At 34.8% G+C, this 24,237-nt stretch overlaps 4 protein-coding genes across 4 annotated transcripts; 2 read left to right on the top strand and 2 right to left on the bottom strand.

The window, feature by feature from the left end:
* Window positions 1-3,657: 3,657 nt before the first annotated feature.
* Window positions 3,658-6,095, bottom strand: LOC108848529 (trihelix transcription factor GTL2). Its single transcript, XM_018621918.2, has 2 exons — window positions 5,552-6,095; window positions 3,658-5,140 (listed from the first exon to the last, which is right to left on the bottom strand). The coding sequence occupies exons 1-2, from the start codon at window positions 5,932-5,934 to the stop codon at window positions 3,736-3,738; spliced, it is 1,788 nt and encodes a 595-aa protein (XP_018477420.1). The 5' UTR covers window positions 5,935-6,095; the 3' UTR covers window positions 3,658-3,735.
* Window positions 6,096-16,378: 10,283 nt separating this feature from the next.
* LOC108854311 (protein NRT1/ PTR FAMILY 2.8-like) lies at window positions 16,379-19,018 on the top strand. Its single transcript, XM_018627835.2, has 4 exons — window positions 16,379-16,516; window positions 16,585-16,802; window positions 17,148-17,695; window positions 18,080-19,018. Exons 1-4 carry the CDS (start codon window positions 16,414-16,416, stop codon window positions 18,918-18,920), a joined length of 1,710 nt encoding a protein of 569 aa, XP_018483337.1. The 5' UTR covers window positions 16,379-16,413; the 3' UTR covers window positions 18,921-19,018.
* A 1,228-nt stretch (window positions 19,019-20,246) lies between these two features.
* LOC108824818 (uncharacterized) lies at window positions 20,247-23,253 on the top strand. The gene is made up of 2 exons (XM_057009320.1): window positions 20,247-22,198; window positions 22,280-23,253. Exons 1-2 carry the CDS (start codon window positions 21,347-21,349, stop codon window positions 23,036-23,038), a joined length of 1,611 nt encoding a protein of 536 aa, XP_056865300.1. The 5' UTR covers window positions 20,247-21,346; the 3' UTR covers window positions 23,039-23,253.
* Window positions 20,550-20,870, bottom strand: LOC130511116 (uncharacterized). Its single transcript, XM_057007961.1, has one exon. The coding sequence runs from the start codon at window positions 20,868-20,870 to the stop codon at window positions 20,550-20,552; it is 321 nt and encodes a 106-aa protein (XP_056863941.1).
* Window positions 23,254-24,237: the final 984 nt, after the last annotated feature.

Consider the following 24,237-nt stretch of genomic DNA (forward strand, 5'->3'; position numbering starts at 1 on the left):
CGATTGATAATGATTGTAGCTTTAAAATTATTACTGTAGAAAAAAATCTGTAGACTTTTTGATGTATTTTAAAAATTTATTGCTATAAAATTTTATAGAAAGCACTAGAAAATTGCTTTGAATATTTAGCTATTTAGATCACTTATACAGCTATAAGTTATTTAAAGAGTTTTGGTTTAAAAAATAAATTAAAATTTGATTGCTTTGATTTTAGTACTTTAGAAATAAATGAGGCTGTGGAGAGCATCTATAGCAACTACTAATCATATCCAATGTTGTAATGTTTCTCAATTAATATATAAGTGATTTGTTGTTCTCAGAAGAATATATCGCTTACAAAGAGAGTTACATTAGGAACGATTTGATAACAAACATAAATAGAGGAAATCGGGGATCTATATCTAATTTTAGAGGGTGATCAAATATTTGTTTTAACCATGCATTTAATAATACAACACATATTGATGATTTTTTAAAAACACATATTGATGATTAAACAATACATTTATAATAAGCCAAGCTTATGATTTAAAAACATGTAACCTTATATGTATTATATGCAAGTAATTGTTTGGGCAACAACCCATCACTCACGTTTTGGTGTATATTATTGTTAACGCCATGTACATTGTTTTGGTGAATCATTTAGCATTATATATATAGTATAGTTTAGATGAATCATATAATATCAAAAAATTTGTGATGTTTTGTACATATCCTAAAATGTTTCTGATGGATAAGGACATGCGAACCATATGTTTTCCGGATGCCAAACCTACTCGCATAACCTTCTATGGAAAAACGCTTGCCAATAAGTGAACTGATACCTCCAAGAAGTCCAGCATATCTATTCTTCAGTCATGATTTGGATTTGATGTCTCAGCCTTGTCCTTGCATTTCACGGGATGCCTCTAATGGCATAAAATGATAAAGTATATTCTGTAAACTAATTAAAGATTTAATATTTTCTTTACTTGATTTAATCTTATTTGGATGATATGTTTTATGTTGTTGTATAATTTGATTGATCTTACTTCTATATAATATTGACTCACTTGAAGTGTCATTGTTAGAAAGACAGAAATACAAAATTGACAAATGACCGTTTTGAGATTCGCATGTCTAAAATATAGCACAGACGATAATAATAAGTAGGTGATAGTATTCAAGTATTTCAGATTCGTGCAACCTGGCTCTCAAACTGATATGCTAGTCTGAGTCATGTATTTTCTATAACTTTCCAAAATCTCCTTCAGCTATAAAGCAAAACTAGACCTTTATCCGCCCGACCGGGCGGGTATTATTTTATGTTTTTAGTTTTTTATTTATACAAAATGATATATTTGTAATATTTAGACATAAATTTATATTGGAAATTAATATTTATAGTTATAATAAAAATTAAGATTAAATGTTTAACAAAATATTTTGATAGAAATTTTAATTTTTCTAATTAAAATAATATAGAGGTTGGTCATAATTTTTTCTAACTCAAAAATCTTAACATTCTTTAAAAAATATAAATGAATAAAATATAATCTTGCACTGTTGATGTTTATTTCTATAGCTTGACCTGTGGCCGTATAAATATTTGTTTTCACTAAATTTTTTCTTTGTACTACTGATAATATATATATATATATTTGTAAATTATATGTATTAAATTATTGTTAATATAACATTTTAAAACAACAATTTATTTATTACTCAGATATGGAAAATGTAAAAATAATTTATTATTCACCAAATTTTAGAAGTTAGCATAATTATAGGATAAGTTTCAGTGTTTTATAGGTATATTAAATATTTGAGAGTGATTATAGGTTAGAATTTATTGTCAGCAAAGATATTCTGTTTAGATATTGAATTTATTTTGGCTAAAGAAAAAAATTAATAATCATCTATTGGTATAGGTGATTTATCTCTATCATTGATTAAGTTATTAAAAATAAAATAAATAACTTTCTTCTCCATGAATATGTTGTTTCCGATTTTTAAGGAAAAATCAGAGTGAGAAAACATGTATTTAATAATCTGAAAAGACAAGATTTTTTTTAGAAATGTTAATTAATAAGTTCAGTGGCATGGAAGTGTAATTAACATTGAAAACTCATAGGTATTTCCTAAATATACTTATATTTTAATAATATAGATAGTTTCTCATTTGGTTACGACATTATGTATTCTCTTGTCTCAATTAAAATATTAACACTTCTTTCCAATTTTGCCCAAAACAAAACTTAGATATTGATACATTGCAAAAACAAAACAAAATCTAATTTTGCTCAGTCGCTGTGTGTAGTGTGAATTGTATTTTAGGATAGATTTTGCATTGTAAAATTACTAAGCAAAAGACTTTTTTTTTATTCGTGTTGAAAAGAGCTTCTTACTCCTAGTTGGTCGAATGTCAAAATATATAAAAAAAAAGTAAAATCTAATTGGCATTTCGTGTGCATGTGTGAATGTAAAATATATATTTCCACTATAATAAGCCAATGACAAATTATATTCATGTAAAAGAATATAACATTTGGTGAAATATCAAAAAAGAAAATATGGATGTGTTTCATGTTTTATCAATGTGATGTGATGTGATGTTAATTACGCAGGTCTGGATATTTTTAGCAGATGACAATAATAATAAAAAGAAGGTCGTCGTCTCTGGATAACATACTTCTCGTCGGCCTTACATTAAGAATAATTGTTTTTTTCCGAAACTTTGTTAGTTGTGTGAATTACGTGTTGTTGAATATGAAACATACGACTTTGATTCAAACTTAATAGACTATTTCTAATTTTCTATATATATATATATATATTTAATATCTCTAACAGCAACAGTACCGTCTCTATCATTGTGCTTCGAGGTTCCTAACAGGGCACTATTCTATAAAAGAACAACTGATCACAGCGACACAGTCACACAGGTAAGCGATACAGTGTGTGTGAATAAAAACGTACGTGGGGGAGTTGAGTAAATTTTCCATGTAAAATTCACGAAAGTAATACTGTTTTTTTTTTTTGACATAAAAAAATATAATACTGTTTTCTTACAACTTTTCTTATTAAAGTTTAAGCAAAAGAAAAACTTTTCTTATTAAAAAAACTTATCACTATACTAAACATTAGAATTTGACCAGTGGTTTATTCAAGTGCAGCTGAATCTCAATGTTTGTCGGTGCACGTGTGCGGTCCAACCAAGATGGTGAATATACGTTTCCATTTTCACTCATGCGTCAAACAGTAAATGATACTGTTCATAAATATTATGTGTTCAAAAACACTGTTCATAAACATTTATTTAATATTTTGATAACCAAAAATGAATTTCTGAAGGAAGAAAAAAAAGCAACAAAAAGAACTAAAACTTGATAATATTATAAGATATATATATATAGTTTTGAAGTTTTTTTTTTTTTTGATAATCATAGTTTTGAAGTTTATTAGAGCACCTCCATCCCAAGGTTTTTAAGGGGTTTATAAGGGATGGAGGGGCCCGGTGGGACCTGTTTTTTTTAAAACTCTCCACTCTCTCACCTCTAAAACCTTCTATTTAAGAGTTGCCTCTTGCACTGTTGCGCGGGTCCCATGCATACGTGGCGACCCGCGATTGGTTGTTTTTGTTTTTTGTTTTTTTTTTTAAAAAAATCAGAAAAAAATTTAAAAAGAAAAATATTTAAGAACCCCAATTGGAGTTTCAGCAATGGAGGTGCTCTTAGGACGCAAGATCGAAACCTAAAATGGTACATTGCTTTTTTCGCCGACACCATCTACATGCAAGGCTGTGGGAATATCAGGATCTCCGGATCCAACCCGGTTTTCCTCGGGGCGGGTTACTATCTCTTCGACTGACGTGTCGGCTGTGACGGTGGTGGTGGTCCCTGTGGATAGTTGGCTGTACAAAGCTGTAAGTTGGTGAAAATAAGGACAAGTCCTTGAGTCAAGTGGCCTCTTCTTGTTAACATCTTTTGTCTTCCTAAAATACTTGTTGATGTTTTCCCATTTCTCTTTGCATCTCTTGGCACTTCTCTTGTACCCAATCTCCAACATTTTCTTGGATATTCTTTCCCACAAAGGAACAACTTTTGTGGACGAGGATGGTGATGGTAACGGGATGTCATCATTCATGCTACTAATACTGCGTCTGATGTTGATAAGAGCCAACACCTCATCCCTAGGCCATCTCTTGCCAATATCACCCTGTTCATCACCTTTTGGAGGTTTTGGATTATGGATTTTGGTTTTTAGGGTTTTCGGTGAAGTGGGTTCAAGCGAAGGGTTTTGTGGAGTTAGGGTTTGAAGTGACGATGAAGTTTGACACTTTCTGCTGCCTTGGGGGTTTGATAGAACTAAGGAAGATGAGTCTTGAGAAGGGTTTGGACTTTGAACCTTATTATTCCCATCATCATGGTTATTATGGTCTGTAAACTTGGATATGAACTTGATGATACTGGTGTTTCTATCACTAGCCATGGCTTGTTCTTGTGCTCTAATCTCTACCTCTCCGTTAAGCCTTTCCATCTCTTGCTTCTTCCAAGCTTCCTCTCTTGCTATTTTTTCTCCTTCCTTTTTCATCATATCCTCAAGAAGATTCTTATGCATCTCCTCTTGTTGGGCTATCACGTTCCTCACAAGACCCTCACAAAACCCTTTCAACACACCAAACCTCTCCTTCTTTTTCTTCCTCTTCCTCTTCTTATTGTCCCTCATGATCATCATCAAGCTTGCTGATGATGATGACTTCGCATCATCTTCCACATTTCCTACTTCTACAACATTTACAATGGAGTTTAATTTATTCCCCATTGATGATTCATCTACTTGACACTGATCCTGATGATCTGTTTTGTCCTCCAACAAGTCTTGTCCCGTTTCCTCAACGTTTCCTTTTCCCTCTAACGAACTGTTCCTCTTGTTTTGGTTATCCCCAACTTCTGATGAGACGACATGCTCCTCATCAGCATGACCATGATGATAAAACTCATCAACCTCACTAAAGAGCCTATAATTTCCCTTATTGTAATTGCTCATATGATGAGCATTAGTGTTGTTGTTACTATTGAAATATCTTCTCTCTTCTTCTTCGAATTTCTCTTTGCATTCTTGTGGACTCCTCTTAAACCCAACTTCTGCCAACTTCCTACAGCCATCATAATTTCATAAACGACATAGCACCATTAATTATATATGCGAATATACATACACGTATACCATAAAATATACACGTATATAATAAGGGAAATAAAATTTGACGAAAAATGTCATTTGTGTATCACCAATGTACGTATTAATGCCCAATCATTTGTTAACATCAAAATTAAATTTCTCCAAAGTGTTTATTCAAAAGAAACAAGATCTAGTCTATCAAATTATAGTTGAGCGCACATTTTGGAATTTTTGTCAAAAACTAATCTACACATACACACATAAAACACTAAAGAGACTGATGCTCATGTCTATATATATATATGCATATAAGAAATATATAAACATTTGTTGATGCATATATTAGAAGTATATATTCATATGTGTATATGTAATTTTGTGTTACCTTGAGGTGTGCTCCCATGTGAATTCAGGGAACCAATTCTCCACCGTAGATCTGAACCTAAGAAGGGCAAGGACTTCATCACTACACCATGGATGATGGTGATGGTGACGATGATTATCGCCATCATGATCTGTATGACCCATCCACTCAGATGTAGCACCACTATCTTTGATACCATGGTGATGATGATGATGGTGATGGTGAATGATCTTAGGGCCATCAAGGTTCAACATATTGGCTTGATGATCAGTGCTAAAAGTAGCGAATGAGGCAGGAAAAGGCAGTGATCTTTCTGCCGCCGGTTGATGCGGATGAAGCGGAGGAGGTGGCTGTGCAGATGCTATGAACCGGTGGATCTGCTCCGGTACTCCACCGTCAAACATTTTTCTTTTTCTGCTTCTTTTGTTTCACTTAGCTATATTCACATCGAAATGTCTCTTTTCTCTCTCCATTTTGGTCTCTCTTTTTATATTGTCATTTTTATTAATTTCTAGGGATATAAAATGAATTTTAGAAAAAAGTATCTGAGGTTAGTATTAGGCCACTAATGAATAATTATTGTTTCCAAAGATCCTAACCATGAATTTTTTTTTTAGCATTATTTCTTTCTGGTTTTAGTTTATATCCCTAGTTGTCAATCATTCAAGCTCAATGTAGAAGAAAGTTCCTATATAAAATTATAACATTAGACATAAAATTTATAGTAAATTACAAGAAGATTATGCTTTCTTGTTTTTGTTCTATCAACTTTATACAGAATACTGGAACGAGTGCTTTTATGCCAGACCAGAAAACCCGGTGATCAGTAATGTAATCCGATTTAAATATTTTAAAATATCTACAAATTAAAAACCAATAAAATGCGTTAAAATTTCAAGTCTGGCAATCTAGCTACCGAATGAACTAGTGGGTAATTTTTATTTAGTTTTTATTAAATTTTAGTTATTTTATTAAATATATTTTATATTCCAAATAAAAGTTAGATTTTTACTTTTATAAATCTTAGTTTTTTCGTGAAATTGTCGTTTTCTTTGAAGCTACATATATTCTATTTCTCCTTCAACATTTAAAAAATATATTTTATTCATCGTGAATAGTATTTTTAGCCTTCTAGGTTCTAATTTGTATCATATAAACTGTGTTTTTATAATTTTCATGAGTTACATGCTTTATCTTTTTTTGACATGTTTATAAATTAATAATGTTTTTTGCCAATCAAATTCATTGATCTTATTCAATTTCATGTAATATAGACTAAACTGTTTTATTTTGATATTTATATTCTCATGAATATTTTCATTTTGGCACCTAAAAATATAGTAAATGATGATAAACCAAAACTAGTTAATGAGGTTTAATATTATTTATTTTTATTATTAAAAATCTATTACAATCTTGATGTTTTAATTTTTGTTTATTTTGATTTAACTTTTTATTTTTATTTTTGATATAAACTTATGAGATTTAAGTCTTGCTATGTTTTAATATATTTTATAACTCCAAATTTCTTACCAAAAATTAATGTTTAAAATTTTATGTTGTGAAACTAAAACAAAAATAAAAGACAAAATTTTAATTTTTATATATTTTGTGAGAAATATGAAAAAATCTTATATTTTTAATAAATAATTAGTTATATATATATTAAAATAAATTAATTATTAGTCTATGGTTTGTCCATGATCGATCCAATAATTCGATGATCTGAAAAATTGTCAGATTAGATTTGAAAACATTGATTGGAACCATTCTCGAATTGTTCGGCATATAGTTGAAAAATAAAACAATTGTCATGCTCTTTCTCAAAAAAATAAAATAGATAAAACAATTGACTTCAAAGATATTTTTGAATTGCGGTCCAATTCTTTTTCTGACGAAAAAGTTTATATTCTACTATAGATGAAAATTTAATGTCAACAATTTTTTTCTCTCGTTACATAAAAAAAAAATATAGCAGCTCCAGCAATACATGTTTGTTCTTATCGTTCCATATTATTTTATCTAGCAATAATGAAATTACAAGATTATAATATAAACAAATTAAGATTCAGTAGCAAAAAATTTTTTGAATGACAAAGACAGAGAAAATATTACTTACAAATCAAACATCAACTCTCTCTCATTTATCATTTATCACTGACATTTTGTCCAACCACAATAAAACGAATCATTTAGCCCATGCTATATCCACTTCTTATGCTCAAAGTCTCAAACAATTAAATGAAACCTATGCGATAGGAGAAAAACTTTTATATTTTGAAAACTTATATATGTAAAGCTGGTTTTTAAAATTAATATTTTGATGTTTTTGTTATATATTAGGGAAAATTTAGCAAGAGTCTCATACTCAAAAATTATGAAAGCATAAGTTATATATTGATATCAAAATAAGAAATAAAAAGACTTATTCTTGGGTTCACCCCTAAAGTGAACCTAGAGGTTCACCCAACCAATAGGAATCACTCATTTCACAATTGATATTTTTAAATAAGGAAACAAAATATTATCAAGTTATATTATGTTTTTAGAATAAAAATGTTAAAAATAAATAAAAATAGTAATATATGCAAAAAAATTAAAAATATTTTAAATCCGTCATCAAAACACTAAGCCTAAACTCTAAAATTTAAATTAAAAACATTAAACATTAAATCTTAAAAATACCAAATCCTTAATCCTAAAAAAAAGTTTAGGATTTACCCAAAGGTTTAGGATTTAGAGTTTAGGATTTAAGGTTTAATATTTCGATGACGGCGTTAAAATATATAATTTTTTTTCATATACTAGAGTTTAGGATTTAGAGTTTAAGATTATCCAAGGGTTTAGCATATACCCAAGGGTTTAGGGTATACCCAAGGGTTTAGGGTATATCCAAGGGTTTAGGGTTTATGATTTAGGGTTTAGGGTTTATTTTATTCTTTGAAAATGTTAAAATATATTTTTTTAAATTACTTTTTGTAACTACTATTATTTATATTTGTTTTTATTATTTATTTTAAAACATAAAATAACTTGACAATATTTTGTTTCCTTATTTAAAAGATATCAATTGTGAAATGAGTGATTTCTATTGGTTGGGTGAACCTCTATGTTCACTCTAGGGGTGAACCCAAGAATAACTCAAATAAAAATGGACCAGCAACCAATTACCAAGTTCTTCTTAGACATATATTCAAAACCTAAATGCTATATACAGTTGTAGTCGAGACAACTAGGGATGTCAACTGGACACTCTGTCCATGGACGTCCATGTCCAAATTAATTTGGACTAATATGGACATGCCCAAATTCGTCCAAAATATTTTGTTGTCCAACTGGACAACGCCCAAATACGCCCAAAGACCAATTGACAAGACCAAATGGACATGGGCCGTCCAAATCATTAAAATCTTTAGGGTTTTTAATTGGGGAAAAATCATTTTTTCACTTGGCCGTCACTCTTATCTCCTAATCTCATCTCTCTCGATCTTAACTCTCAAGCTCTCCATGACTCCATCTCTCTCGATCTCGAGCTCTCCATCTCTCTGACAAAAACCCATCTCCGTCGAGCTTTCTCTTCTCCGACGAGCTCTCTCTCGATCTCGAGCTCTCTCTATCTTCTCATTGGAAACCCATCTCGAGCTCTCTCTCTCTTTAAGGTATATTGAAGTTTCAAGCTTTTTGAATGGTCTATGTTGTTTACAGGATGCTTGGATATGATGTTTTTTCTCTTGTTTTTTTCTTCAGATAGCCTAGATTCTTACAAGGCTGGTCACAAAGCTTCTGTCATCGACTTCGCTCTCTGTCTCTTCGTGGTGGGTTCGCGACTTCGCTCTCTGTCTCGTCTATATTATAGCATCGTGGAAATGAAATGTTGCTTCTTAGTTCTTACACATAGCTTAACTTGTTATTGCTTCTTACACATCGTGGAAATGAAATGTTGTTTACAGGAAGAAGACTGTTGTTCCTGTCTAGCTGTTTAGACATCATCATCTCTATCACTGATTCACCAGAGCAGCTCACTTGTTGAGGTTTTGATCTTCTTTGCTTACCATATCTCTCTCGAATGTGATCTATAGAACTTTATGATTTGCTGAACTTTATGTGAAATGATGCAACTTACACATAGCTTAACTTTATGATTTGTTGAACTTTATGTGAATTGATTCGTACGTACTCTTTTTCAGTTTGTTCAAGTCTTAGTATTGATGCTGATTTTGTTATTCATTACTAATGAGCGTTGTTAATCTCTTTTGTTCAGATGGATGATGACACTTTGAACCTGAATGATGATGATTATTTGAGCGCTGATGAGAATGAAGATAATCATGATGATGTACAAGCTGGCTCTACAAGCAGAGGTAAAAAGCGAAGGCATTCAAAGATTTGGCAGCATTTTGAGATAGGAGATAAGCAGCTAGACGGTACTACTAAAGTTGTCTGCAAGCATTGCAACCATGTCTACTGCTTTGATCTGAGTAATGGAACTAATACTTTGCGGCGTCATAGTAGAAGCTGCTCAGAGACTCCACGGACTCCTGGGACTACACCTGGAGGTAGCAATAGGAAGTTTGATATAATGGTCTTCCGCGAGATGATCGCTTGTGCTATTGCTGAGCATGATCTTTCATACTCATTTGTTGAGTATCAAAGGATTAGGGAGGCTTTTGCTTATGCAAATCCAAGCATTCAATTCTGGTGTCGAAACACGGCTGTATCCGATGTTCTGAAGATATTTGAGAATGAGAAAGCTCAGCTTAGGAAGGTTTTGAGTGAACTTCCTGGTCGGGTTTGTTTGACTACCGATCTATGGAGAGCTATCACTGTGGAGGGCTATATGTGTCTTACGGTTCATTATGTTGATGCTTGGAAGCTAAAGGCGAAGATTCTGTCTTTTGTGGCTTTTCCCCCTCCTCACACTGGTTTCAGTATTGCTACAACGGTGTTGGAGTTACTGAAGGAATGGGGGCTGGAGAAGAAAGTGTTTACAGTGACGGTAGACAACGCTTCCTCAAACGACAATATGCAAGGTATTCTAAAGACACAGCTTCGCAAAGATTTGGTGTGCAGTGGTGAGTTTCTTCATGTGAGATGTGCATCACACATTCTGAACCTGATTGTTCAAGACGGTTTGGCTGTGATTAGTGATGCTTTAGAGAAACTCAGGGACAGTGTGAAGTTTGTGAAGTCCTCAGAGGCGAGAGAACAGATGTTTGAGACCTGTGCTGAAACTACTGGGAGCAAGAGAAAGGCTGGTCTTGTTTTGGATGTTAGCACGAGGTGGAATTCGACTTTCCGGATGTTGTCTAGAGCTCTTCCGCATAAAGAAGCACTGCGTAGTCTCTCTGATGTAGATCCAAGTTACAAGTGCCTTCCATCAGAGTTGGAGTGGTCTAGAGGAGCACTTATCTGTGAGTTTTTGTCTCCATTTGCTGAGATGACAAAACTAATATCTGGGTCATCATATCCGACTGCAAATCTCTACTTCATGCAAGTCTGGAGAATCGAGTGCTGGCTGAGAGCTAATGCGGATTCAGAGGATGAGGCAATTTGTCAAATGGTGGAAACCATGAAGTTGAAGTTTGACAAATACTGGGAAGACTACAGTGACATTCTTGCCATTGCTGCGGTGTTGGATCCAAGGTTGAAGTTCCATGCCTTGGAATATTGTTATGATGTGTTAGATCCATTGACAAGCAAGTCAAAGATTGATCACCTCCGGAAGAAGCTAAAAAAGCTGTATGGAGTCTATAAGAAGGATTCAGCTGCAAGTAGTTCAGAAACAACATTGGTGAAGAGTATACCATCTGGATATGGGGTAAGTAATTACTGTTTTTATGTTTATAATGCTAGTACTTACTGTTTTTATGTTTATAATGCTAGTACTTACTGTTTTTATGTTTATAATGCAGGGGTTTTATGCACACTTTTCTCAGAATGCGGGCGCAGGAAAATCAGCCTTAGATGTGTACTTGGCTGAACCGATCTTAGATATGGCTGCCTTTCAGTCTATGGATGTCTTGAGATACTGGAAAAACAATGCAACACGGTTTAAAGAGCTGGCCCGTATGGCGTGTGATGTTCTCTCAATTCCCATCACAACGGTGTCTTCTGAGTCGTCATTCAGTGTAGGAAGCCGGGTTCTTAACAAGTATAGGAGCCGTCTTCTTCCGTCAAATGTACAAGCTCTCATTTGTACAAGAAACTGGCTGCGTGGGTTTGAAGTGTCGAGTAAGTGTTCTGATTTTATACCTCTTTAGGAAGTGTTGATATGTCTCTTACCTGATTACCTCTTTTTACTTGGTTACTGTTGATATGTCTCTTACCTTTCATGTTAGGTGATTCTGAAGAAGAAGAAGAATCAGAAGAAGAGGAAAAAGAATCAGAAGAAGGTGATATGTCTCTTACCTTTCAAGTTGTCTCAGACAACCAATGTTTTTTTTGTTGTTGTTATATGTCAGTAAATAATAACTTAAGCTAATTCTTCTTAAACACTTTCAACAAAAATCCAAAAAATGTTAGCAAAAAGAAAATCCATAAATGATACTATTTTGAAATAAAGTGATGTAGAATGCATGTTTGTTTGTTTTAATCTAGAATGCATGTTTGTTATACAAAAGTTTATCATTATTCTATAATCACGCATCTTTAAAGCATGATTATTGGGGTTTTAAGGTGTGGTTCTTAACGGAATATAAAAAATCGATTCTTAATTTTTAACTGAAAAAGTTAAAAACCTTATTTAATTTAATAATCAGTTCTTAGTTTTTTTTTAATTAAAAATTAAGAAACAATTTTTTATATTTCGCTAAGAACCCCATCCTAAAACCTTCTAATAATCATGCTCTTGTATTCTTCAAATCGAAATCACCTTTAACAAGCAATATAATATTGATATTCCTAAAAGCATCAGAATGTCATAATTATAAATAAACCTCGTCAACATTTTTTTTTCCATCTAAAGGTTTATATTAATATTATAAGACATGCCCAAAAAGGACAAATCCAAAAAACTTTACAAACGAGCCCACAGCTCAACCTCAGGACCCAAAACCTACACGAGCCAACTAAAACACATGGACACAAGGCCCAAACTATAACAAGAACGGCGTCACCCCCGCCAAGCGTCAGAAATTGATGGATGCACATCCACGTGTCCACCTCACCCAACGCGTGGAACACACGTCCCTTCGTCTCCACGGCGAGACCTAAACGCCGTCGGAAATCTTTCGGTCGCCGGTTCACCTCAATCCGCTTGATCCAAATCGGAGAAACCCATCTCCGTCTTCATTGCCGGCGAAAGCCCACCTTTAACAACTGTATTGAAGGTATAAGGATTCTTCTACTTCACATCTCCGGCCAAAGACCGCCGTCCTCCTTACGACGCTTCACCGGACCACTCCTTTGGCATGCATCGAAAAACGCATCCACTCCGACAACACCACCACTTCCATACTTCTCTTCTCGAAACCGCAACCTCCAAATCAATCTATCATCTCTCACCAAGCCGAATGGTTTCACTTCGGTAAGCACGCAAACCACCGGAGTCAAAAAGCCAGCTACACGGCATTGAGAAAACCACCGTATACCGGAGTCGTTTTATACCATCGGAGAAGAAACAGAGCATGAAACCACCACGATTTTTCAATTTCTCAAGAAACCTTAAGAGAGAGATAATCTACCATTCCCTCTCTAACTTCTCTAAACCTCGTCAACATAAGAGTAGGGGTCTTTTCCCAAAGAAAAATAAATTATATTCATTAAAATAAAACATTTGATTCACCATATCTCCACAGTCATCACACATACAATATCTCTCAGAAGCAATTTGTAGTGAATGGCCAAACAATTTTTTTCAGCTTTTTCTTTATCGCAAAAAAATTCTTTCAGCTTATATGCAAAACAGTGAACATTAACATGTTGTTGTCGATATTTTCTACATTATTTCTTTTACGAGACAAAATGGTTGTGTTGAGATCCCAATAAATTAACAAAACCTTTAATTTTTATTCCTCACGTTATATGTAAATGTGAAAATTAGACACTGAGATAGATAGACAAGTACTCTATCATCTTGGCGGTTGTCAATGATGAGTGGTAAATTAATATGAGACCAGAAAAAAAATTAAAATAATTGACTAAACTGATTTATTACGTTTTACATTTCTATGTAGTTTTAGTTTGATTGTTTTTTGTGAAACAAATTGAATTAAATCAAATGTAGATTTGGTAGCTTGTACAAGTTAATTAATCCATTTTATGCCACATCTTATGATCAAAGAAATTAACTATGAGGAAACATTTATATTTTGGATAAATACTATATATTTAAAGTAAAATAATTTAATTATTAATATAATTAAGGCTGTTTTCAAATTTCTCTTGTTTTGGTCGTAGATCCCTAAGATAAAGTTGGCATGAGATTCAAACTAAAATTAAGAAAGCATAAGTGATATGTTGTTGTATAAAATCGAAATAAGAAATTAAAAACGACCAACAACTAATTACGAAGTTCTTCTTAGACATTATTATAAATCGATAATCGGTATATTCAAAACCTAAATGTTATAGATAGTTTGTAGTAGACAACAACCAATAATTGTTATGTTAGCAATCAATACTTTAAGCTATTTCTTCTTAAACTCTTCGAAATAAAGTGATGTGTAGAAATGCATGCTTGTTAAGAAATAAATATATACTTTATAACCATCCATCATACAGGAATAACTCTTCATTGTAATTTATAAGACTTTTTAAGTTTTTTTTTTGCTAAAAATTTATAAGACTAAGTTTTTTTTTTTTTTTGCTAAAAGATTTAGACTAAGTTATAAGACTAAGTTAGTAAACGAAACTAAATTTCTGCGTAAGATACTTAGAGCATTGCTTAATTTAAAATAATAAAATACTAAAACATGTAGTACCAAATATTTGAAATGTATAATTTGATTCTTCTTCTGCTCATTTATTTCCATAAATATCTAGAGAGTACCAAATATTCGTTTTATTTTATAAGGAAATAATTCGTGCTTGTCTTAATTTTACATCAATTGTTCTTGTCTTTATCATGGTATTTCTTTTAAGAAATTGGAAAATAAAATAATAGGATTTTTGGAGGTACTTGTAGAATCCTATGCAGAAGCAGATGCAGATGATAGTGTAATAAACGGCAAGCGGGAATGGCAGGGCACGTGAATACATGCAGGAACTGGGTCCTCTTTATTTAATACTATTTCTTTATTCATGTCCCCATTTGTCTTCTAGGTTATATTCATCTGTTTCTCAGGTCCACCTATTTATGTTGCGCCTCTCTTCTCTTGTCGCTATTGTGTCATCGCTTTTCCATTGGATCAAGGAATACTATTAGGACGAGATACGTGCAAATCCTTGCTTTCGTCTCTTTTTTCTTCTTTCTAACGTAGGTTTTACTGTTAATCTGCATTCATGAATCCTTTCTCTCTTTCCTTTGTATTAGTAAAATTTATACGGGTGTTTTGGGATTATAGCTATTCACAAAATGAAGACATGAGTTAACATAATATTGGTTAACGAAGAAAGAATGAAAGTGGTATAACAAAGGAAGAGCTCTTTTTTTACCAAAAAAAAAAAAAAGGAAGAGCTCAACCACGACCTTCTAGTTCGCGGTTTCCATGTTTTTTCAGGATGTACAAAATCATACAATTACCGTTAAGTCAGAGGAAGTTCTTTCTAACTTTACCACCGAACGTGATAGGGTAATAGTTTACACGTAGATGCTGATGTTTTTGTGCATCTAGTTCAAAATCCGATAAAAAGAATGTTTTCTTAAAAAAAAAAAAAAAAAAAAAAAAAAAAAAAATGTTTTCTACCATGTTTTTAGTAACGTAGGCTGGTTCTGAGCTATAAAATAGGGTAATTAAAAAAAACCTTCTAAGCTCTGGGAATCCGAAGAAAAAGTGAGTGTTATAGCTAGTTTGTTAATCGTTTGCGCCAAAAAAAAGGTTGGCTGATATAAGAGGAGGTCCATAACCAAAATACTTATCATAAACTGTTTTGTGCCCTATTCGAAAGTACCTTGGGTTTTACAAATACAGAGCCACAGAAGCCCATATATCATGTTGAGCTTTGAACAAGAATATAGAGAAAACAGATTGGGCCACTGAAAGCCATATTATATACCACAGGCTGAATATGTGTTATGGACCTTATGGTATGAAGTTAGAAACACAGGTTTGTGACTCAGTTTCGTTGCGAGTCATACTCGAAGACGGCGTTAAGCCTGTTCACGTGAGTTACCGGCTTGGAAACGATGGAGGAGAAAGGGTTTTATGGCGAGGCCATCGCGGGAGAAAAGGTTTGGGAGAACAGTAGCGGTGACTTTCATAAGTACCTAGCCAATCATATAATACACCTAAAAAATATCTGACAACAGACCATTTTCTTCTTTATCTTTTTTCAACAACAAATTTTCTATCTTTTTAAAATGTTTTCGAAATAGTAACACATATGCTTTTTAGCTAATTCACTTTCAGTATATCCACGTACGTATATTATATTCACATTCCCAAATTTATCAGAAATTCAGAACTAATTCTACATAATTTAACTGAAAACAAATTAGGAAAGGGGTTACGAAACCTAAGCCCTATTTTGTCTTGATAAAAAAAAATTCAACAGTATCTATAACAAACTTGGAATGCAGAATCCCTATTCGCTAGTAACCAGGTTGAACATAGTACACACACACACTATGACTTTTTCCTTTTACTTCTTATAGATATATCAGCAACAAATAAAAAAATACCTAAAACATTTTGCATTTCGTCTCAAACTAAAGAGATCAACAACAAATCAATAAACACCTCAAAACATTTTTCATTTCGCCTCCAACGAAAGAGATCAACAACATGGACATTGAACCCCTTTCACCACCTCTCCATCAAGAATCCAGAAACCAAGCCCTGCTCAAGAAACAGAGAGGAGGATGGAGAGCTATCAAGTACATTATTGGTTTGTATGTAGCTTTCTTGTTTTCTTATTTTCTTATCGAATGTTAACACTTCATTGGGTTTGTGAAGCAAACGAGTCTTTCGAGAAGCTGGCGTCCATGAGCTTGATAGGGAATCTATCGGTGTATCTCACGACAAAATACAATCTTGGTGGTGTTTTCTTGGTGAACATCATCAACATCTGGTTTGGTTCTTGCAACTTTCTTAGTATCCCAGGTGCCTTTGTCTCTGATGCTTACCTCGGAAGATTCTGGACTCTCCTCCTCGGTTCCATCGCTTCTTTCCTCGTAAACTTACCCTTCCCATCTCTTCATTTCAAATAGGACGTATCTAGACCTGTTCGTGCGCGATAAACCAAAAACAACAGAATGTAACATATGAATTCAATGAACAAATCGTTAGACCGTAATTAAGCTTTTTTTTAATAGAAAATTATTGCTTAGGAGGGCGTTTAACGTCCCTGCCTACACCGATCTTTAAAGGATTGTTTTAGAAAAATGTTTTGGTTTATGGTCGATTTGCCGGTTTGTACCGATACTTGTAACACTATCTATGATTTTGATTCAGACAAATCATGATCGTAAATGTGGAGGCATATAGTTATTGATCTTTTAAAAAGTTTCACTTGATAGGGGATGGGTGTAATGGCTCTAACCGCGGCTATCCCGCGTTTAAGACCTGAGGCTTGCAACGATCCAACAAACTGTTCAAACCCACCCGCGAAGTGGCAGCTCGCGGTTCTCTTCTCTAGTCTAGGATTACTAGCCATTGGAGCAGGAGGAATCAGACCATGTAACATCGCATTTGGAGCAGATCAATTCGATACAGGCACTAAAAAGGGCAAAGCGCAGCTTGAAACATTCTTTAACTGGTGGTATTTCTCATTCACCGTGGCTCTTGTCATTGCACTGACAGGGGTTGTGTATATACAGACTAACATCAGTTGGGTCATTGGTTTCGTGATCCCCACGGCTTGTCTTGGACTCTCTATCACCACCTTCGTCCTTGGCCAGCACACTTACATATGTCAAAAGCCTAAGGGCAGTGTGTTCGCAGACATGGTTAAAGTTGTTGCCGCGGCTTGTAAGAAACGTAAGGTAAAATCTGGAGAAGGTGTAACATTCTACTTAGGCCCTTCTAGTGATGGATCGTCCACCTCCTTGATCCAAAACAGACAAAGGTTTGTAGTTTTGTGCGTTAACTAGTTTTATTTGTTTTTGCGTTTACATGGTAATAAAATGATATTTTATCTTCTGAACCAATTTAAAAAACTTAAATACTCCCTAAATATATATATATATATATATATATATATATATAAATGTGAAAATTGCTTGTTGAAATGGTTTTCTCTAAATCACTCCACAACTTTTAATATTTTTAGACAAAGAGAACATGTTATAATATGTTTTTTCCTATATAAAGATTTTCTCATAAGTTATAACTGCGAGACGTAAGTGGAATGAGGAACATAAATGTTTAATAGCCTGTGTAATTTTAGGACAGTTAATGGACACATGTAATTTCTGTTAATATATTATTAATTTGATGTTTCGGGTGATAGGTTAAAGTTTGTTGACAAAGCAGCGGTGATAACTGATCCGAACGAGTTAAACGACGAAGGTAAGGCGAAGAACAACTGGAAATTATGTAGTCTCCAGCAGGTGAAGAACCTCAAGTGCGTGACCGCTGTTTTACCAGTTTGGGTCACGGGAATCGCGTGCTTCATGCTGACAGACCAACAGAACATCTACGGGATCCTACAAGCCATTCAGATGGATAAAACGTTCGGACATAACTTCAACGTCCCGGCAGGATGGATGAATCTTGTCTCAATGATCACTCTCGCCATCTGGATCTCACTATACGAATGCGTCCTCCTACCAATAGCGAGACAAATCAAAGGACGCAAACAACGGTTAACGATGAAACAAAGGATCCAGATAGGTATCGTGATGGGGATCGCATGTATGATAGTGGCGGGTTTCTTGGAGAAGGACAGAAGAGCGTCTGCTCTAAAGAATGGCTCGTTTGTGTCTCCTGTCTCGATAGTGATGCTGCTTCCTCAGTTCGTGCTTGCGGGTTTAACCGAGGCGTTTTCAGCTGTGGCTCTGATGGAGTTTTTGACGGTTAAGATGCCTGAGCATATGAGAGCCGTCGCTGGAGCTATCTTCTTTTTGAGCTCGTCTATTGCTAGTTACATATGCACGCTTCTAATTAATGTGATTGATAAGGTGACACGTGAGGAAGGGCATTCGTGGTTAGGAGATAAAGACTTGAACAAGAACAGGCTTGAGAACTATTTTTTCATTATAGGAGGCATTCAAGTCCTGAATCTGATCTATTTTGGGTTCTTTGCTTCCAGGTTTGTCACTGAGAAGGATAAGGATAATAGAGACTTTTAGTCAAGTGTTTGTCCACTATTTCGTCTTTCTTTTACTAGTTAGAGGGTTACGTTTTTGTTTTTGTGTTGTTTAATCAATCTCATGTTTCCTTTGGCATATGTTGAATGGGTTTTTGGTATTTCAATGAGTTTTATAGTTTTGAGATTCTAAAAAGTTTCTTAGCAATATAATACTAATATTTTTAATACATTTAAGTTACATAGTTAAATTCAATTATTGTTTAAAAAGTTGATCAATGATGCCATTGTCCTAAATTATTGCTGAGTTTCTAATAACTTCTTTGATTGGATACTAATTATGACAATTTCATTCATTTTTCTTATTTTTATTTATTTATTTGATTATAATAATAATTGAAATACTAATTATGAAATATTTTGTTAAATACGAACTATCGTTTCAAGTGGCCTAAAAGCATCCCCAGTAAGGAGTTTTTGGAGAGTTTCTAACAATAATAATAATGAAAAAATTAGGAAAAATTAGAAAAAGAGAGAGAGACAATTGGTGAAGAAGAGACGATAAGTGAAACTGAAGAGACTCATTTAGCTCTTGTCACTTTATCATTGGCTCTTTTTTGTTTTTACCATCTAATGTTTTAAAGACCAATTAAATAGTAACAAAATTAATGATGAAAGATCTAAGAGCAACCACATCGGTGTCTTTAGGCGAAATCTTAAGGGGAGAGAGACCACAGAAGCTCAAGGACCAAGAAGGATAAGAAGAAAAAGTTCTTAACTAAGGAACATTTGCATCGTGTCCTTGGCAATGTTTACGGGTCCTACGACACGTGGTAATCTGCGATTTGTAGACCTTTAAAAAAAAATTCCAGAAAACTAAAAAAAGAAAAGAGAATTGTGAAGGATTTTTTTTAGTCCTACCAATGTGGTTGCTCTAAGAGAGTACCTAACCATTTTTGTTTTTATCGTTTAATGTTTTAAAGACCAATTAAATAGTAACAAAATTAATAAATGAGAGACCTAAGAGAGTACCTAACCACTAATGATGCTCTAATGTTACTGGTTTATAAAATTCGGTACATTTTGGTTTTCATTGCTTTTTTGATGATATTATTCAAATTTTGCTATTGTTAAAAAGGTATTATCAATGATTTAGTAATTATATTGAACTCTAGTATTATATACTAATAATTAATTTAATATGCCTTCGTAATTAGAGCTAGACTTGTTGTTTAGAAAGTGAGTTTTATGTAAAGCCATCAGTAAGAGCTAAGACTTAGTATTGTTTTACTATATATACTTACTTTCTAATTAGGGAAAATTGTCAAAAGAGAACAAAAAAACAAGGGTGTTGTCCCCTTAGTATAAATCAATCTCATAGTTGTCCTAATGGTATAAATTTTTTCATAATCCCAAAATTAACCTTTCATTTAGTGATTTAATAAGTATATAAAACGAGATTAATAAAATCATAAATTAATTATAATGAAAAAAGTTAAAAAAAAACTTTTAGCAAGCAAAAAAAAAAAAAAAAGATGAATAAAACTGTTAAAGAAATAATCAACCCTAAATCTATTTTCATTCTTCTCGTTTCTTCCGCCTCTCTTTCTCTCTCTCATTCGCGAACAAACCCTAAGTCGCCATCTCCGGTGACTCTCCACCTCTGCTCTCTCTATCTCCGGTGCTTCTCTCCACCTCTCTGGCTCTCTCTATCTCCGGTTCCGTCGCCTTCTCCGAGCTTCTCCGCCTCTCTTTCTCCGGCTCTCTGCTTCTCGCCGGTTTCATCTCCGTCTCTCTGGCTCTCTCTATCTTCGGTGTGACTGAGCGAACCGTCTCTCCGCCTCTCTCCCTCTCCATCTCTCTCTTTCTCCGCCTCTCCGTCTCTCTCTTTCTCCGCCTGTCCGCCTGTCCGCCTCTCCGCCTCTCCGCGCCTCTGTGTCTCCGTCTCTCCGCCTCTCCGCGCTCCGCTCTCCGTCTCTCCGCCTCTCCGCATCCGCCTCTCAGCCTCTCTCCGGTATTTCTCTTATTTTTTTTTACTGTTTTGAGATATTCGATTGATTATGGTGAAGAATGGGGAGACGTATAATGGGCACTTGGTTAATTGTGATACATGGATGAACTGTACATATATTGGAACTGTCTCTTTTTATGGTTGTTAACAGATTATATGAAAGATTTCCTTTGTGAATTGGAAGACATTTGAACTTGTTTAAGTTTGTGAATTGATATGGCTTGTTGTATGTGTGAAGATTATATGAATTGATACGGGTTGTTATATGAAAGACATTTGAACTTGTTTAAGATTATATGAAAGATTTCCTTATTTTTGTATGTGTGAAGTTGTTGTCTCTGTTCTCGTAAAGAAGAACCTTTGTCTTAGCTTGTTGGTCAAATGATAAGGGTTGTTGTTGCTATGTTTCTTGTGTCTGTATAAGGTTTTGAATAATATAATTTTTTTTCTCTGTAGATATGGAGTCAGAGCTACCTAAGCGACTGTTTGCAGAGGGTCTTGAACCTCAGGTCGAGAAGATCAACAACTGCTGCCGCATGGAACTCATCAGGTATCTGAAGACAGCTATGCCTACAGAGTATGAGGATGTGAAGAAAGATCCTGTTTTCACTCATATCATGGCTATTGCGGAAAATAAGCTTAAGTTTTCGGCAAAACTGGTGGATAGCTTCTTATGTAGGCAGTTGATTACCTCGAAGAAGCATGAGAAGTGGTTTGTCTTTGCGAGGTCGCCTCTCCGGTTTTCGCTTCAGGAGTACCACGCTGTGACAGGTCTAAAGATTTCGCGTGAAGCTAGCACTGGTGTAGTGAAATGGAAAAACGATGGGGGGTTTTGGAGTGAGCTATTAAAGACGGATGGTAAGATAAGCTTGCAGTCCATCAAGAAGGTACATCTACAAGAAGTTCACACCTGGACTCGGCTTGATAGGATGAGGTTGATCTACTTGTGCGTGATAATGGGCGTGGTGATGGGGAGAGATGAGAAGGTGTTTATCCCTCATATGTATATCAAGTTGGTGATGGATCTTGACAAGCTTCGGAAGTTCCATTGGGGTCTTCACTCCTACGATTTTCTGCTGCGTTCCATCGACAAGGCTACAAAGAAGTTGGGTAAGAAGGGCAGCTACATTTTCGAGGGTTTCTCCTATGCTATCCAGATTTGGCTTATGGAAGCAATTCCGGATTTTGGAGAAATATGCGGCAGAAAACTCTCAGGCAGCTTCAGAGGTCCAAGGTGTGGCAACTGGAAAGGAGTTGCAAAAGTTTCTTATCAAGACATCACCAAACTTGAAGACTCATTTACTGACAAGGTATCTATATCTATCATATTCTTTTATTTGGTTGTATTTATTTTCTTGCAGCTTTTCATGTTATAATTGTTTTCTTTGTAGAGTGACTTCTTCTCGGTCATCTCAGTGAGTGGCAATGGTGATGTCTTTCTGCACGAAGACTATGCAAGGAAGGGTGAGATGGAAGATGAACGAGTGAACCTTGTCCTTAGTAGGATCAATAGCAAGTTCGATTGGAGCAAGACGGAGTGGCCAGTTATAGAACTTGAAGAGACTGAAATGGAGGAAGCTTTGAAAGATGATATAGATGAAGAAGCTGGTATGAGTGGCGATGATACTGATGCTGCAGAAGACGAGGAGACCTCTACGGTTGAGGTTCCAGGAAAAGGCAAGAGAAAGGTTCATGATGAAGGAGCGGAGACAAGAAAGAAGAAGTTGCTGTGTAAGCGAGCAGCTGAAAAGAAACAGAGTATTGATAGTGAAACTAAGAGTTTCATTGAGGGTCTCCTCGTTACATATGTTACTTCCTTGGGGGATAAGCTCAGCACGAAAATGGAAGATATGGAGAGGAGGTTTACGGAAAGGATGGGTAAGTTGGAGACCGAGGTGTCACAGATCAGGGATGCAGTGATGTTGAGTGAAGAAGGGAGCGATCCTAGCATGAGCCAAGCTGCAGAAGATCTACTAAAGTTCAAAGGAGATCAACCTGCATCTGCGAGCAAAGGCGATCACCCGACAGGAGCGAGCATAGGCGATCAAGCTCCACCAAAAAGCAAAGGCGGTCGTGTTCCACCAAAAAGAAAAGGCCATCAACTTGTGCAAGCGAAAAAGGTATTACCTAAGAGAAAATGTAGAACTTGATGAACTTGGAACTAGGATGCTTGAGTTAGGATGCTGGACGTAGGCTTTTGGAGCTATGCCGTGCTTGGAACTTAATTTTCATTGTGCAATATTATGTAACAGTTTTTAGTATTTTGTAATATGGAATGGTTAATTTGTGTAATATGTTTGTAATGTGTAATATGTTTGTGTAATGGAACTCCATGAATGTAATGCTTTGTTTGTGTTATATATGAATGACTTCTTATTTTATTTGGTTTATATTGTTTTGAATAGGCTGGAAAACAAATTGATGTACAAACTAATTCCTTTGATTTTGGATTGAGTACACAAGACATGTTTGAGCTGCAGCAAGATGCGTTTGTCGATGGTTTTGATCTTTCTCAAGTTCAAGTTGAAAACTCAACAAAATCAAGACCAGTTGACATGTCCATACCCCACTTACGTGATGACACAAGGGATGCAGAAACAAATCCAGATGCCGCATTGGTGTTTGTAGGCGAAGAGGATTGGGAAAATGTAACTAAGTGGTCACCTTCTTCCACGTAAGTACATAAACAAATCTTCTGTCAATGATCGTTCTCTACTAATGCCATTTTAAATTTAAACTCACATATATTAGCTTGTATTCATGTTTTCGTTTCAGACCTCTACGTTGTGGACCTATTATTTTAGATGATGTGATTGCTAAGCGTCTTATGGATCCATCTGAGTGGCTGCATAACTGTGTAAACCTTGTAGAATATTAATTTCCAGTGTGTTTTATATAAATTGCGTGTGCTAAGCTCATTGAAATATGCAGGAGATTGACGCCGCCATGTTCGTATTCCGGGAGAGAACATCTCTCAATCGATGGAAACCTTATCGAGTTGGTTTCATGACGACCGTCTTCAGCAATATGATTAAGAAAGAGTACAGTCTCCTAAGAGGGGGTAGAAAGAAATACAATCTTCATAATTTGCTAGTGCAGTACGGCAGAGGGGTCCTTCCACCACGTGGTGCGACACACGAGATATGGAATCTAGATGTGGATCGATTGTATGTCCCTGTTCACGTTAGTGGGAATCATTGGATCGCCTTGTGCATCTCTTTTGCGACACGGAGCATTGATGTGTTTGACTGCTCGAGTAAAAAACATTACTCCGAGGTAGATGCTTTCGCACATATGATTCCTCGTATTGTGAAGGCAGTTCAGCCGGCAAATCAGCAGAAGGATTTCC

The sequence above is a fragment of the Raphanus sativus genome, chromosome 4 (assembly GCF_000801105.2).
Source record: "Raphanus sativus cultivar WK10039 chromosome 4, ASM80110v3, whole genome shotgun sequence".
Lineage (NCBI taxonomy): Eukaryota > Viridiplantae > Streptophyta > Magnoliopsida > Brassicales > Brassicaceae > Raphanus > Raphanus sativus.

What these genes read in the sequence shown, in the direction of transcription:
- LOC108848529 (XM_018621918.2), bottom strand. Translation starts at nt 5,934, where the DNA reads ATGTTTGACGGTGGAGTACCGGAGCAGATCCACCGGTTCATAGCATCT. An exon ending in ACATGGGAGCACACCTCAAG is followed by an intron (nt 5,141 to 5,551) that starts GTAACACAAAAT and finishes TGATGGCTGTAG; the next exon opens with GAAGTTGGCAGAAGTTGGGT.
- LOC108854311 (XM_018627835.2), top strand. Translation starts at nt 16,414, where the DNA reads ATGGACATTGAACCCCTTTCACCACCTCTCCATCAAGAATCCAGAAAC. An exon ending in GTTCCATCGCTTCTTTCCTC is followed by an intron (nt 16,803 to 17,147) that starts GTAAACTTACCC and finishes TTCACTTGATAG; the next exon opens with GGGATGGGTGTAATGGCTCT. An exon ending in TTGATCCAAAACAGACAAAG is followed by an intron (nt 17,696 to 18,079) that starts GTTTGTAGTTTT and finishes TTCGGGTGATAG; the next exon opens with GTTAAAGTTTGTTGACAAAG.
- LOC130511116 (XM_057007961.1), bottom strand. Translation starts at nt 20,870, where the DNA reads ATGCGGAGAGGCGGAGAGACGGAGAGCGGAGCGCGGAGAGGCGGAGAG.
- LOC108824818 (XM_057009320.1), top strand. Translation starts at nt 21,347, where the DNA reads ATGGAGTCAGAGCTACCTAAGCGACTGTTTGCAGAGGGTCTTGAACCT. An exon ending in AAGACTCATTTACTGACAAG is followed by an intron (nt 22,199 to 22,279) that starts GTATCTATATCT and finishes TTTTCTTTGTAG; the next exon opens with AGTGACTTCTTCTCGGTCAT.